General features: G+C 38.6%; 1 protein-coding gene across 1 annotated transcript; it reads left to right on the forward strand.

Moving 5' to 3' along the window:
* Nucleotides 1-8,853: 8,853 nt before the first annotated feature.
* On the forward strand, nucleotides 8,854-12,531 carry LOC103713362 (cytochrome b561 and DOMON domain-containing protein At5g47530-like). The gene is made up of 3 exons (XM_008800261.6): nucleotides 8,854-10,256; nucleotides 11,106-11,360; nucleotides 11,972-12,531. Exons 1-3 carry the CDS (start codon nucleotides 9,645-9,647, stop codon nucleotides 12,287-12,289), a joined length of 1,185 nt encoding a protein of 394 aa, XP_008798483.2. The 5' UTR covers nucleotides 8,854-9,644; the 3' UTR covers nucleotides 12,290-12,531.
* Nucleotides 12,532-15,859: the final 3,328 nt, after the last annotated feature.

Below are 15,859 nucleotides of genomic sequence, written 5' to 3' on the forward strand. Positions count from 1 at the left end.
ACAACTTCCGACCCCGGACGGCCGAAGTCGGCGTCCGACTTCGGAACGCCCGACCTCGAGACCTCCGACCTAAAAAAAACCCCGATGTTCGAGGTCTACTCTTGTCAGCCACCTACTACGGCCGTGCGCCTCAGAGGTCTGGCCGAGGACCATACCCTGACGCCCCTCTGGCATTTATTGCGCATGGTCGCTGTAACCCTTCGGCTTACTCCACAATAAATGCGGATCTCCGGCTTACTCCATAATAAATGCGGATCTCCGGCTTACTCCACAATAAATGCGAATCTCCGGCTTACTCCACCATAAATGCGCATGGCTCCTGTCATCTACGGACTCTCAGCTCTCCACGGCAAATCAGCCCAGCAGAGTCTAGTCAACTATGATAAGTCTCCGATCTCGGCCATACCTCCGACACCAATGCAATAATTCGTCTGACAGCGTGCTAGTTCGGGTTATACGACGCCCTCACCGCCGACATCAGAGCAATGATTCGCCTGACCATGCGCCGACCTGAACAACATGCCGAGCCGTACTACGGCCTCGCCCTGTTACATCGCAGGTAAACCGACCCCCGCCTATAAAAGGGAGCCTTGGCCTCTCAGGAGGGGGTGGGAAGATTGATACACTCTACAGACATTATTTATCTCCCTTTCTACACTATTTGCCCCCTCTCTGACTTGAGCGTCGGAGGGCCGGCGCCGGAAAACCCGGCCACCGGTTCGTGTGCAGGCACCCGGACGGAGGACGCCGCTCGCCGACGGACCGCCGCCCCGCCGTGAGAACTCATCGCCGCTCCCTCTCCTCGACCGAAGACTGCCCCCGGGTCCAATTTCCAGCAACATATGGGTCTATAATATTTTTCTTTATTAGCATGATTCTATATCGGTCAGTATTATTTTTCTTTATTAGCGTGATCTTGTTAGAGTGATTTTAGGGATTACATAACAACTTGTATCAACGAGTAATATTTTCCTTTGTTAGCATGATCCTATATCAGTTTTTATATTTTTTTTGTATAAAGTCTGGAAATAGGTATGTATACCTCTGAGATATATCGAATATGATGGAATAGAGAAATAAAATCACTTTTCTCTCTCTTCTTCTCTTTTATTTTTCTCTTCTTCTGCAAATATTGTAAACACATATGAACATTTTGCTTACCTCATGGTATAGAGAGATTGATAGAACTTACTAAAACTATTGCTAGACACAGTAAGTTGATTATTAAATTGCCAAATTAGTATTTATATGCCTAATAAACTTTCCATGTAGGTATCCTGAAGCATTTTCCATATAAATTTGATGAGCAAAGAGGTATGATTTTCAATTATATTAATTTGATGATGCATGTGAACACTAAAAATGTCAAATGAAGTTATTATTATTTAAGTTCTGAAAGATATAATATGATGGACCATTTTCTCAGAATTTGGTTGCAAAGTACAGCATGAGCATCATTAACAAATTGAAGAGTTACGAGCAGATATGGTATGGTGATACACTTGGAGATCCAGAATGGATATTTTATTAACTAGTATGCCATCATATTTTTTGTCAAGTATGTCAAAAATCTTGCAACTCTCAAAAGCAACATTTTTTTTTGCTGAAAAAAAGCAACATTCCAAAAGAAGGTTTGGCTACCTAAAGGATTTTGTTGATTATAATGGAGTTGCAACTTAAACACGGTATTTGTCCTCAAGCATGATCACTTGGGAACTAATCCTTATCTTTCAAGATTGTCGATAATTTTGAATTTATTATTTATATTTGTATGTTTTATGTGAGATAAACCTATAGTACAAGATCTTACAGGCTAATTATGCAGTATATATGACTATACGTGGCCCAAGCTCTCAAAATGCAGCTCGCACTCAACTTGTATCGTTTTGCAATGAACTGCCTAATGGAACCTCTCATTGGCACAGACATTCTCAAAGAATAATAGGCAATAGAAGGAGATGGCAAAAAAATGGTTTTTTCAAAAAAAAAGAAAAAATCATAGCAGCTCCATTTTCCTCCCTTTCGACAATCAGTTAGAGAAGTAAAAGTAGTTCAAAATTTGCAAAGAAATGACAAAAAAATCTAATAGCATGTCGCGTCCCTTATTAACCCATTTAAACATTATTCTTGAATTTGATTCTAGCCATAATCATGTATCATTTCAATTCAACTACCTAATGATTAACACTTGAATAGAAATCAAGTAATTCAACCCAGCAATATAGTGGTGGTAGGTATAAAACAATCACATTCTTAAAGTTTATATTAGTCTACCATAAGTTGTCTTTATAGTTATTTTTTGTTTTTTATTTTTATCTTAGCAGACGTGTTTTCAATGACATTGAACCAAGGCTATCTGAGTGGAGCCATCAAGCCAGACTGTGCATCACCTATGGACCATATGGTAGATCTCTGCAAAAAACCTACAAGCTTCAAGTGAGGCACAGCTTGGCACTACTATATAAAAAAATTTAGGTTAATGAGTGCGATAATTATTATTATCAGAGGCATAAATACCCTATCTTTTGATCATATCCTTCATAGCTTCATGCAAAATTTAGCTATCTTTAAGACAACTCCACAAAATATCTATATTTTTTGAAGTTCATAAGATATGGTAAGAGCTATTTGTTGCAAGTTCTAAAAATGACGACATCAAAGTTTAGATTATTTAGTGTCATGATGGTTTGTTATGAAGATCGGTTGTAGCTACTATATGACATTAGTACTATATTTTCCTGAATAAAATATATTGTTCAAAGTTTAATCTTGTATTTTTTTTCAAAAAGAGCTTGCACCACCTGTCCTTCATTTTCCTCTTGCCACCTTTTTTATGCGCACTTCCACTGAATCATCACCCACTAAACAAAGTTTGTCCATCCTCCTCTTTCAGATACTGTGCGTTGTGCCGAATCTTTGAATTTCTTCCTATCTCACATATTTCGAGAAGCAAGCCAAACTACGGATAAACTTGCGGTTCTACAGCAGAATTGGTAGTGGATATGGTCTCTTTAGGGGGAAAAGCCCAGTCTAGAGTCTATTAGGTTCCAAGCTAGCTTTCTACTTTATTTTATTTTAGGGTAGTGTGACTCCGAATATTTGATAAAAAAAATAAAAAAAATACGAGAGAAGGGGTGGAGGAGGGATGCGAGCCCTCTACTCTATGACATCACATAGATGATGAGAGGATGCAGTGCCGTTCAGGTAGTGCATATCTATCGACAAGCAAATCATGCTACAGATTAGGTCGCTTCCTATGCAGCTCAACATTTCGAAGGGGTCTTATGGACACATCAGAGAGCCTCTCCTGCACCACAGTACCAGGTTCTTGCTCATTATTCGATAGGCTGCACTTATATTAGAGTAGGTTGTGCAGCTGTTGTACCAAAAAAATAATAAATAAAAAGAAATTGTCCATTATAGCTTTCATGGAAGAAGTGACCATTGAAATATTTTTTTATATAATTACTAAGAGTGGGCGTAATATCAGTTGTCATGCCACGTCCTGCACAAGTGATTCCGCGGAAGAAGAGCTTTCATGCTGGGCAACAAAAACGAATCCCACACAGAAGCTATCGAAAGTGGGTAATTTAATATTGGATGGAGAAGTGGGATTTGTTTTCTTGCTTTTAGTTCTGATGGTAGCGGCGGCCTTCGGAACACTATGAATTATTTTATTTTATATGGAAAAGTGAAACACCACACTTGGAAATATAATTTATTTAATTGCTTTCTAATATCTCCTCCCGGCAATTAAAAATTGCTAGACTGATTTGGTTAATTATTCTAAAAGATTTTTCATTATACATTTAATCTAACAAAAATGTTTAAAACTTTGAAAATATGAAATAAGCTTTCATAAAAGATGGATCAGTCAAGTTATGCCTAATGAATGTAATTGAACGATAGAATCTTATATAGTTGATCTGGATTATTGAATATAATCTGCTAATTCTAAACTATTTGTACATAAATATGTGATTTAAAAATTTATTACATATACATTAAGTGATCAAAATGTATCTTTTATTTTATATTACTTAAATTATCTATTTTTTTGATTTTTTGGTGCAATAGTCTCACAATATCAAAATCTTATAATTTTTTAAATATAGTATATTTTTTTTAATGACTTAGATCATCGATATGTGATATCACTATTTAATTCAAAAAAGATATAATTTTATAGGAGTTACACTGTGTAACTTGAATCTGACCATAAAAAATATTTATCTTGAAATAAAAGTAATTATAATGGATAGAAATAGATGGCTAAAGGACATGGAGGCTCAAGGACCAGAAGCTCAAGGGTAGATCGAGTTCCCCACAAACGTGAATCATTGATAAATTGCCATGGCAAGTATGGCAAGTAGCGATGGTTGAATCAAGGACTATTTTTCATAATTTAGATTTGTTTTCTATAATTGAATAAATATAAAATCAGTTTTAAGAGTATGTGCTTTATTTTTTAAAGTAAAAAATAAATCAAACATAATATATTTAATTAGCAATATGAGATAGACAATTGCATGAAGAAAAGCCACACTAACAACACTTGAAAGGTTAAATTTCATAATTGTCACAGATATAGGACTCATTTGTTTTGCGAAAAGAATTTTTTCTCATTAAGATATTTTTTTTGAAAAGCTGATACCTAAGTATATGATTTGTAAATTCGCATGTTTGGTTGACCATGAAAAAGTGGTATATTTTAAAATAGCTTATATTTGGTTAAGCATCTATTTTCTAGAAAGTTATATAATATATCTATTATGCTTTTAATAAAGAAAAAAATTACTATATTTTATCTAAAAGTTTAAGCTTATGTTTAGAACAAAAATTATTCCAATTTCTAGCCGATAGGATTGAACTTTTTCATATCCTATATAATATTTTTTCATAAAACATAAAAATTTTATTTCCATAAAGTATGAAGATTTTATTTCGATAAAAAAAACTGTTGGGATCCCGTTAAATTTAGTCCTACATCGCCGAAATGAAACTCATTCACTACTTTAAGTAATATTGGGGAAGGGGGCCATATCCAAAGTTAGGAGTTTAGTCCCACATCGGCCAGCCAAAAATACTTCACATGTTTAAATAACATGAGCTCTCAAATCATTTCAACCAACAGATCAAACGGATATGATTTATTTTACAATCCATCCACTCTGATACCATTGATGGAATATCAAACTTTAATGAATTACAAACCATACCTTGACTCGCTAAATCCATCTTGAAACTTCAAGATGCGTGCAGATCCGTGCGATCAACCAAGATTAGCTCTGATCTGGATAGAAATTAGCAACGGATCTTTTGGAGAGAGAGCTCTTAATGCATGTATTAGAGAAAAGGTCTAAAAGGTCTAACAGGCTATTTATAGCGCTCTCCACGGACCAAACGTCGCGGGTGGTTACACCCGTGAAGAGTCAGTAACCCTTCACTACTGCGAAATTACCTTAATGTCCTTAAGATAATCAGAATTTACGAAATTCAAGAGACACTTGCTAGATGTGGTTATAATTAAACGGAATCAGGATTTAATTAAACGCGATCCAACAAAAAACTATTTTTTAATTTTAACCAAATATAATTTTTTTTTTTTATTGAAGATACTTTTTCTCTCATCTTTCCAATAAAGATATGATAGAGTGATGGAATAGATCGATAAGGATTGCATTTTATCTCAAAAAAGACATGCCTACAAATGTGGTAGGGCCACTTAGGCAAATAATTCCAAAACAAAGTGAGCACAGGCCGCTTCCACCAAGTCGCCTTTTTAGAACCAGCAGGCACGTTCCACGGCTTCCAGAAGGAGAGGGTTGGAAAGCAGCAGCCCTTGCCCTTCTTGCAAGTTTTCTGGAATTAAAGATGCATGAGAGCAATGGTTCCCTCTATCTGAAGCAAGAGAGCAATGATTCTCATCATATAGCTCCTCAAGCATCCTAGCTGGGCTAGTCTGACAGATGCTCATCGCTTTCTCAATACATGATGACTTCCAATTGATCCAAGATTTGATTTGAGTCCTTACCAAGTGCACAACATTGCTTTTTAGATACCCAAATTGACACATAGATTCGGACATCCAGAGCTTGAGCTAGAGAGCAATATGATTAGGGATGGCAACCGGATCGCGTCGGCCAAGAGACAGATCGGGTCGTATATAGGATAGATCAAAAATTTGCCAACCTAAACTTAAACTATTCATTGAATGGGTCAAAAATTTAGGTCAGAATTTGACTATTTTATTAAACAAATAATCTAATCTAATTTATAATGGATCGGAACAAGTTAAATGGGTCAAATGGTTGGACATTGCTATACGTAAATTTGTTGCATGTTGTACCTAATACTTAGTTTTCTAATTATTTGTTATGATATTGTTTATCAAGCTTTTTCCAGTTGAGATTTTTGTTCTTTCAGCATGATATTGCAAATTTCTGTTTCCAACTCCTATGTGTCCAATTCAAGAGCTTAAATAGCACAATTTTGTTCATGTCATGTGGATGAATTTGAGACATCAACAATGCCATGCCACAATTTTTTTAATTACCTTACTAAATCTTTTTTTGCTGTTGATGGAATCCTAGTCATGAGGGACTTGGTGCCTAATAGATGGTCCTCCATTGCAAATTTGATCATTTGGATTTATGTCACATTATTCACTGTATTCCATTTAGTTAGAGCCGTGATGCTTGTGTGTCATCTTATAGGACAAAAGAAAGCATTCATTCTCCAGCAATCATGTAGTAATGGATGAGAAATAGTCTCAATAGTTGAAAGCCATCTATAAGCAAGTCTTAGAGAACTCCATGCAGGCATCTTCTTCTCTAGACGGCCATTCTTTATTTTTGTTTTGCCCTTTAAAAGTTGTTGTCCATGGTTGCTCTACCTTAACACTCCATATGTTCTAATATAATGAAAAGATAAGCCGTATGCATTTAAGAAAGGTGAGAACAGGGGAAGTCAAAGTCTTACCACGCATATAATTTCCCAACCATATTACCTAACCCAAGCTTAATCAATTTATTGTCTAGTTTCAGTATTCCTCCGTTGGGGTTAGTTTAACTTCCACAAACCCACGTCTAATAACAGCTCAACCTGAGTTTTAGTAATATTGGTCATAGAATGAGTTATAAACAACATCATCAAAGTTGACAATGTCTTATGAGATGGACAATTAGGAAAACTGGCGAAAAAGAGTTTTAATTAAGAGGGACAACAATGTCATCAAGGTGTAGACATATTGAAGATGACGATAAGCTTCGGTAAGGTCTACGCAAGCAACCAAAATAGTTCTAGAACTTCTAAAACTTTAGATTATTTAGATTATTTTTCTCCATACATGGAAGAGAGAGACCAGATAAGCTTCAAGCCTTTCTAGATCAATGCTGCAAGACTTGAGTCAATCTGAATCAATTCCACCGCATGGTATGGGCAAATTGGCGTAGAAGATTGTTAACTTTTCATATGGACTCCCTTTCAGCATGAGAAATTGACATGGTGATCGATCAGGAACTTGGCCAGTGACCTCGGCCACAGAAAAAGCTCGTAGAGGACAGAAAAAAAGCACGGAGTCCACCACGTCGACTTCCTAGACCGCGCAAGAAGCCAGAACTGTTCCAAGCCGGAACGTTTGGTTTGACAAACTAGGTCGTCCTAATATTTTATTGGCACTCGAATCTTAGAATAAGCAATCAAAAACACTCGGGGACCGGCCGGGTCACCTCAGAGCCGGGACCACGTCCCCGCGGCCGACTTATCGGTGGGACCCAGCGGCATCAACCTTACCTACGTTCATCTTGACGGTGGAGCGTTTAACCTAAGTGGAGTGGTGGGGCCGCAAGAGTGGGAACAGGACCGGGTCCACACCATACACCGAATGTAACCGTGTTCCGGGCCGCAACAATTTCGGCACGCGAAATGTACCCGGTCTCCACTCCAGCGGCTTCCGAGTTTGCGCGTTCGAGTTGACCGCCAGGTGTTTGTAAACTTCTCACACTTGCACCCATCAATCGGAGACGTAGAATAATAGATGTCATGCGTTATCACCGTTGGATTGGCTTGGATTATGTCGGAGATGACGTGCTTGGGTGTTTTATTTCCCCCCAAAAAAATGCCTGATTGTACGGACACATTAATGTAAGCTTTACAATGTACAAAAAAAATGGGAAGCAGTACACGCGGACGACTCCACTGATCGTACGACTTTTGGTTCGGCAGCGCTTTTGCCGTGCAAACGGAGCTGTCTGGGAATCCGGTTTGGGAAACGCTTCGAGTGTCAGGTCAGATTCAAGTATTTATCTATTATTATTTGTATCGGTAGATCAGTGTTTATTCTCATACTTTTTTACAAAAAGAAAGACAAACTAGAATATTCTATTACTAATATCTCAAGTGAGATATCATATAAATAACTTTATAATAGAGTAATATAAGGCAACAAGTCGAGAAATCTTGTGGATATATTTTATAAAATTAATCATACAATTAGTTAAAATATAAATACGACATCCAAGATAAAGAAACTATCTCTAGAAGATTCTAAATTATATGCTTTTATTTGTATCATAATATTTACAATTGCACCGTATTCATGTTTATATCAATATCTAAATAGCTATTTTATATCTGGAAGAAATTTTAGAAGATTTATGATATGTGCATGTAATAGAAGTCTTGGTTTCAAAAGAGTTAATGGTTTGAATACTCCTGACAATACAAACAAAAATGTACGTTATTATTATCATCACACTGTGAAGCGAAAGATAGCAATTTGTCTGATTTGTATCCAATTTTTCCAGCATGATAATATAAAGTATAAAGTTAGGAGGTGGGAGAAGTATACATAGCATGTCTTGTTTTGTATATTTTCAATCCATTTTATGCATTGTGAATTAATTTTTTGTTTTGTTGGATTTGTTGTACGTTTTTTAGTTTAAAATATCGTTTCCTGAGTCCTCGTTTCTCCGTTTGAACAAGTAGTCGTTCGACTTTGGCATCGATGCCCCGGCCGTGGACTTGATCAGCGAGGTAGGTTTAGAGAGAGAGAGATTAAGAGATAGAAAAAATGAACACCGGAATGGAGGAGAAGGAATCCCAGTGCAGGCTCCAGGCTTTTCTCACCTTATTGTCCCATCTCTTGGAAACTCAGGCATCCCGGCTCGGCCAAGAAGAATAATTTATGACAGTGAGAGAGAGAGAGAGAAAGCAAGAGTGAAGCTTCCACACGCCCGACAAGCCAACAACCCCCAACTCCCCCACCTTTCCTCTTTCCCATATAACATCCATCCCCTCCCCTGCTTCATCTCTGCCCCATAGCAATCTCTGCGTGCAGCTCCTATTTTCTTGGCTTCCTTCTCTCCTCTGCTTGTTAATTGGATCCCCTGATCGCAATCTCTGGTGTTTAGTATTCCCCTGTTAGAGAAAACCTTTTCTACAATTCCCTGTTCTCACCCCCCCGTTCTCTGATCCATAATTCACACTCCAGGAGTCTAAAGCTGCTATTTTGATCCTAAAAATCCAATCAAAATCGGTTTTTTATCAGTATCTCTGAGACTCCGGTAGCAGGGCAATCTGGGACAAAAAAGAGCCATCTTTGGGCTCAGTTTATATCGGGTGAGCTAACAATTCCAGTCCAAATGGCCATTACCATGAGGCCGGCCATCCTTCTTCTCCCTCTCCTCCTCTCCCTCTTCCTCCCTTCCTCCGCCCAGAACTGCCTCAGCGAGACCTTCTCCAACAACAGACTCTACGACCGCTGCAACTCCCTCGGCGTCCTCAGCGCCACCCTCCACTGGACCTACCACGCTTCCAACGGCACCGCCGATATCGCCTACCGGGCGCCGCAGGACTCCTCGGGCTTCGTCGCCTGGGCCATCAACCCCTCCAGCTCCGGCATGAAAGGCGCCAACGCGCTCCTCGCCTTCCACAACTCCAGCGGCGCAGTCACCGTGATCTCCTATGTCTTCAACAACTACAGTCCTTCGGTGCGCGACAGCAACCTCAGCTTCACCGTCTACAGCAGGGAGGCTGAGTATTCCAACGGTGCGTACACCATCTATGCGACGGTGGCCCTCGAGGGCAACAAGACGACGTTGAACACCGTGTGGCAGGCCGGGCAGGTCGGCGGAGGGGTGCCCGTCGGCCATGCAACGACCGGCGAGAACACTAACTCCAAAGGAAGCACCAATTTCCTGTCCGGGCAGTCGTCGAGCGGTGGAGGAGGGAATTCAAGGCTGCACCGCAGGAATGTAAGTAATTGTCACCTCTAATTTTTACCATCCAAAAGAAAACTTCCAAGTTTCTAGTGAATTGTGATTTTTCTGCTGTCCGAGCCATGGGTCATTGCATAACAGTGACCTTCTTTTCTTTAATTTGGAGTATTAGGCTCTGCAAATTATTCAGATTCCATATGTAGATTGATGTTGAAGTTAGTGTTTGCAGAAAACTGCTCCTGTTCCTTGCTTTTATTTTCACTTTGTCTTTTTTTTTTTCGAAAGCATTAAATTTTTGGTACCAGGAGATCTAGAGATTCTACAAACATTTTAAAGAACAACAAAGTTTCATAAAGCATGGTTTTCGGTTTGATTCCTTTTAGTTCTTTGGTTTTTGGAAACAAAAGCAATACCAAACACATTCTTTTTCGAACTCCTGTGACTCAAAGCAGATCAAATCATGAATTCTGGTTGTGATTTCGGGTGCCATGATGTCTGGATTTTTTATTGGAGTTTCTGGTTCTTTGGCTATTTTGTATATATTGTCAGTTTCTGGTTGTCAATGATTAAAGTCTTTGCATAGAGGAAATTGTAATTGGATTAAGTCTTTAGATGGATCCTATTCTTTCTATCCCTAATTGACACGATAGTATTTTTTCACTAGACCACTTCCAATCAGCTCATTTCCAATTGATACTATTATTGTTTTGCTTAAACTTTTATGCATCCGGGTGAGGGGTTTGACTAATTATTTGTTCCTTCGACATGAATTACTGGAACCTCGATGTTCCTTTCGAATTTTGATTTCAAGTCTCTATAAGTTCCAGTCAAACAAATCAATCGACTCACCGCCGCGTTGTGCGCTATGATTGAATTTGATTGCAGATCCATGGAGTGTTGAATGCTGTGAGTTGGGGTATTTTGATGCCTATTGGAGTTATCATAGCAAGGTATTTGAGGGTGTTTAAGTCAGCTGATCCTGCCTGGTTCTACCTCCATGCGGCTTGCCAGTGCTCGGCTTACATAATTGGAGTCTCTGGTTGGGGTCTTGGCCTCAAACTCGGCAGCGAATCTGAGGGAATTACATACCACAGTCACCGGGACATTGGAATTGCCCTCTTCTCCCTAGCCACGCTTCAGGTATTTCATCCGGACCTAAAATTGCATGAATCCTTTTTGAATTCGTTCTTTCTTGAGTGCCCATTCACTGATGGTTTTAGTGTAAGAGATCCGCAATGAGAATCCATCATTTCTCTTGGCTGAAGGAAATTCCTGCAGCTGGGGTTGTGGATAATTCGATCTCCTCTTGAATGTTCCTCATGTAATATATTGGTCGTTTCCAATTTGCAGAAAATCTTTCAAACTTTCATACATTTTTGTTGTTGAAGTTTCTTTCATTGGTTCTCTTTTAATAATCCTCCCTCTCAGCTTATGTGGTGAGAGGCTTATCTGTCATTGCTGTGTTGATCTAACCAAACTTAATCCAACATATCTATCCAAATTCACATTTGTTGTTATAAATCATAAATAACAGGCTAGCCATTCTCCACTTCCTACCATATATCCTCTCCAAAAATCTTTTATATATTCAATAATTTTGTTATTCATGTATAGACATCATGTACGATATACACATGACCGACCTAGATAGTTGGGACAAGGATTGATGGTCGTAGTTATCGACATACATGTACTTATTTTCCCATGTTACACAAACAAATTCTCTAATTAACTTATGTTCTTATGAGCAGGTGTTTGCATTGCTTCTGAGACCCAACAAGGACAACAAATACCGCATCTACTGGAATGTCTACCACCACTTGGTCGGATACAGTGTCATAGTCTTGAGTGTCGTCAACATCTTCAAGGGATTTGATATCTTGGACCCTGCCAAGAAGTGGAAACATGCTTACATTGCTATCATCGCCACGCTTGGGGGCATCGCATTTGTTCTCGAAGCTGTTACGTGGGCTATAGTTCTGAAGAGGAGATCGAGGAGCTCGGAGAAGTTCCACCAGGGTGAGTATGGGACCAATGGGTACGGTGGCAGGCAACATCAGGGAGCCTAGAGGTAGTTTGGCTTCTTATATTGGGTGTGCTTAGAGATTACCTCTTTGCCATGACTGGTTCTTGTACCCATTTGTTTGAGGCAGAGATAGTTGTTTAGACAGTTGTAATTCTTTCTTACTAGGTGGGTACCAGGCAGGCATTTGCTTGCCACTTTGAGATATAGTTTCTTTGTTGTTTCTTTATGGCATATGTACTTCAGTTATAGATTGTGGATTCCCATCCCATTTTGTTGGCTTGCTTATCATCTGCTTTACATTGAGGACTTCTGGTTTTCTTGGATTCCTTTTTTTTAACTGGTTGGATACATGTAGCAATCCATGACCTTATGCAAAATGGTTAGCCGGAAGGTATTATTTGTGTTCCTAGATTCTGTATAAGTACTCAAGATTTATCTAGTGAATAATCGATGTGACTAAACATACGCTCGCATGGATTCTCATAATACCTACAAGGAGGTGGAGCCAACACGACATCTTCCATCGCCAAACCTAGTATACTCTTGGTAACATAAAGGAGCCCAAGGACTAAATTATGTGTTTCTGAGTTGGCTTAATCTTGCCTCAAGAAGTTGGCTTGATCATCAGGGATCATGCAGTGATCTTGGAACTTGAGTTTAAGAAAATGTTTGGCTCACCAACTGTCCTTACACAGGACACAACAGGTTAATTGTATTATGATTAATTATGAAAACTATTGTCACTGCTATAGTCTGTACCAGTTTGGTGGGATAGTGGTGTATTGATGACAATTGGACCTATTTCACATTGATACCAATCTTTTTGAAATAAAACAGAGTAGACTTGTAGCTATCAGACTTTGCTCTAAAACACCATATATTACTGCGCCGTAGATGGTGGAATTGACTTCAAACACTATACAAATCGTCAGCCCAACCACTCTGTAAAGACTTTATGCATTCTACCAAAAAGCAAGGACTTTGAGCAGCATTAAATGCAATTTTTTCCATTGATGGGTAAATGGACTTTTCGCATGAATGGACCCCTCTAATAGAAAAATAATCAGCATCAGCTTGCTTGAAACTAGGAGTAGACACCAGCATCACGAGTCACGACCATTAAGCAATCGAATCTTGGATGTATCTGACCCAATAAGTAATCAACAGTAAGTAATTAAAATCTTGGAGTCCCGATTATATTTAAAGAATGGATTGCGATCATATAGAGTTTATCTCTAATACTTTTGCCTTTATTAGCAGGCCCACAAGATGGATTAGGTAGGATTATGCTGGATTTAATTAGCCCGATTTGTGGTCGGGTTTGGATGTTCCCTTTCTTTTTAACCCAAAACCGACCCAATAGGTATATGGACCAAAATGGCTCAGGCAATTACCGGACATAACCCGCATATATAAATAAAATTTAAACATGCACATTCATGATTTGTTTGCAATTTTATTGTAGTAAGTGTGGCATTGAGCTGAGATTACAATAATTCTAAATGATTTAATGGTTTTTCCTATAATTTCTAGTTATGGTACATACATGCCTAGAAGATCCGTGATGCTGAAGTCATTCCAATCCCCTCGATGTATGGACTTAGGTGTTGGGGTCTTCGAACAGACTTGGCTTCAGTCTTCCAAAGTTTACCCATCCAAATTTTTCTTATGAGTTCTTAAACTAGAACCGTCGATCTGACCTAACCTGACCCAACTAGATTAGCTTGGATTTAGGAATTGGTCCCAATTTTTTTTTTTGCTTTTTAAGGTAATTGGTCCCAAATTTGAATGGCATTGGGTTTAGATCTAGCAAATACTTGACCCCACCAATGAACTCTCAACTCTAATTATTAGTCGGTTAGCCATGACTACATGTTGCAAGCATTCTTAATTGTTTGAGGCATGAAATGCTGTAATATTCAGTACCGATGTGCACCAACCGTAGTGTGTCATATCGGAGTGTACCAGTACCATACCGATACTAAACCACCAAGCGGTATAGAGGGTACACTGAGCATCGATGCGTCGAACCAGCCTCTATACGGAGCGTACTAATACAGTAATATGATGGTACCGGTACACGATCTAGTGCTGAGACGACGAACCTTAGTTTGAGGTGCTCCGGCAAATTTTTAGAAAACATAATTCGTTTGTACTTCAATTTCCATAATTTCGTTCATACTTTGATCTCCATGATTTTTTTATAAAACAGATAATTATAAACAATGATTTGTGTAAAACTTGTTTTATAAAAAGATGGACAGATCTGTTCATAAAATTTTTATATTTTATATGACTTGCTAGTTTTGGCAAAATAGTTTTTTGAAAAATAATCAGATAATTATATTTATAAAATTTATTTATTTTATATTTTTATAACCTTATTTTAGTAAAACTTGTCAACCAAATAATCCCTTGAAGCTATTGTAGGAGTTTAGGATACGTGAACCATTTGTTTAGTAGGAATATTTTGTTCCAACTTGTGAAGTTGCATTAGGTGAAACTTTCTGCAACAAAGCTTACGTTTACACATGATCCCTAGCTTCTTTTTTTGGCAGTTTGTTTCTTATTTCATTCTTTAACTTTACTATGACTAGATTAGCATGGGGAACTTTGAAACTTCCATAGAAAAGTACTTTGTGATCAGACTACCAGAAACCCTCACATACATGACTCTTGCCCTTGGAATGATTGAAACCTCTCAGAAGGCAAGAATTTCCAAACCACTTAAATGAAGTCACCATGCCTCTGCTCATATATCGTTTGGACACAAGGGAAATTTTCCAATAACGTTCTTTCAGAAATCAAAGTGGGTCCTTCAGAGACGCTTGCACAACGACAACCAGAAAACAAGTCAAATGGACAGCAAAGAAGGGCTAAAGACTGATGCTTCTAGAATCCGACCTACCCTAACGTGGCCGGCGTTACACGTGCCACGAGGATTGATTGGAGTGTTACGTAGAAATGAGCCTCTCGTGGAAAAACTAGACCAGCAAAGTGATGCAAGCTTGATGCTTTTCTGACGTAGATCAGCAATCAGGTTTTGTTTTGCGTAATGGGTGGTGGATCTTGATTAGTTATGTGAACCTTGTCTTGCAACCAGCCATATAGTGTTTGGAGAAAAATGTATTCATAACTAAGTGATAGATTTACGTTTTCGAAAGAAAATTCAGTTTATAATACATGTAACGGTTTCCTAGATATGTTTTTCTGAGTGGAAGGGAAGCAAGGAGCCACCTGTCGATTAGATCAAATTAAAAGTAAAGATTCTAGGGAAAGAGAAAGAAGAGAGAAATAGCCAAAGAAAGCTTGTGATAACAGCTTGGACAGGATAGTTGACCATTAGAGCTCCAGACGGCTAAGGGATGGATTATCAATGTAGCAAACCATGATTTCACCTCTTCCATACTTCCTTCATTTAAGTCCTGACGTCTCCATTAAGCTAAATGTTCAAATCAATTCAAATCTAATCACAAGCACCATGATCGGTCCGTAGTCAGTCCCAATGGATCCGTGCTGCAGTGTCCCCTAGTACACATAGGTTATGAGCTATGTCCGCTCTCATACAATTACTAACAACCTAAGATCTCACCTAAAGTGGGGCAGTATCTTC

The sequence above is a fragment of the Phoenix dactylifera genome, chromosome 7 (genome assembly GCF_051530095.1).
Source record: "Phoenix dactylifera cultivar Ajwa chromosome 7, Ajwa_hap1_PhDact_Kaust_v1.1, whole genome shotgun sequence".
Classification (NCBI taxonomy): Eukaryota; Viridiplantae; Streptophyta; class Magnoliopsida; order Arecales; family Arecaceae; genus Phoenix; species Phoenix dactylifera.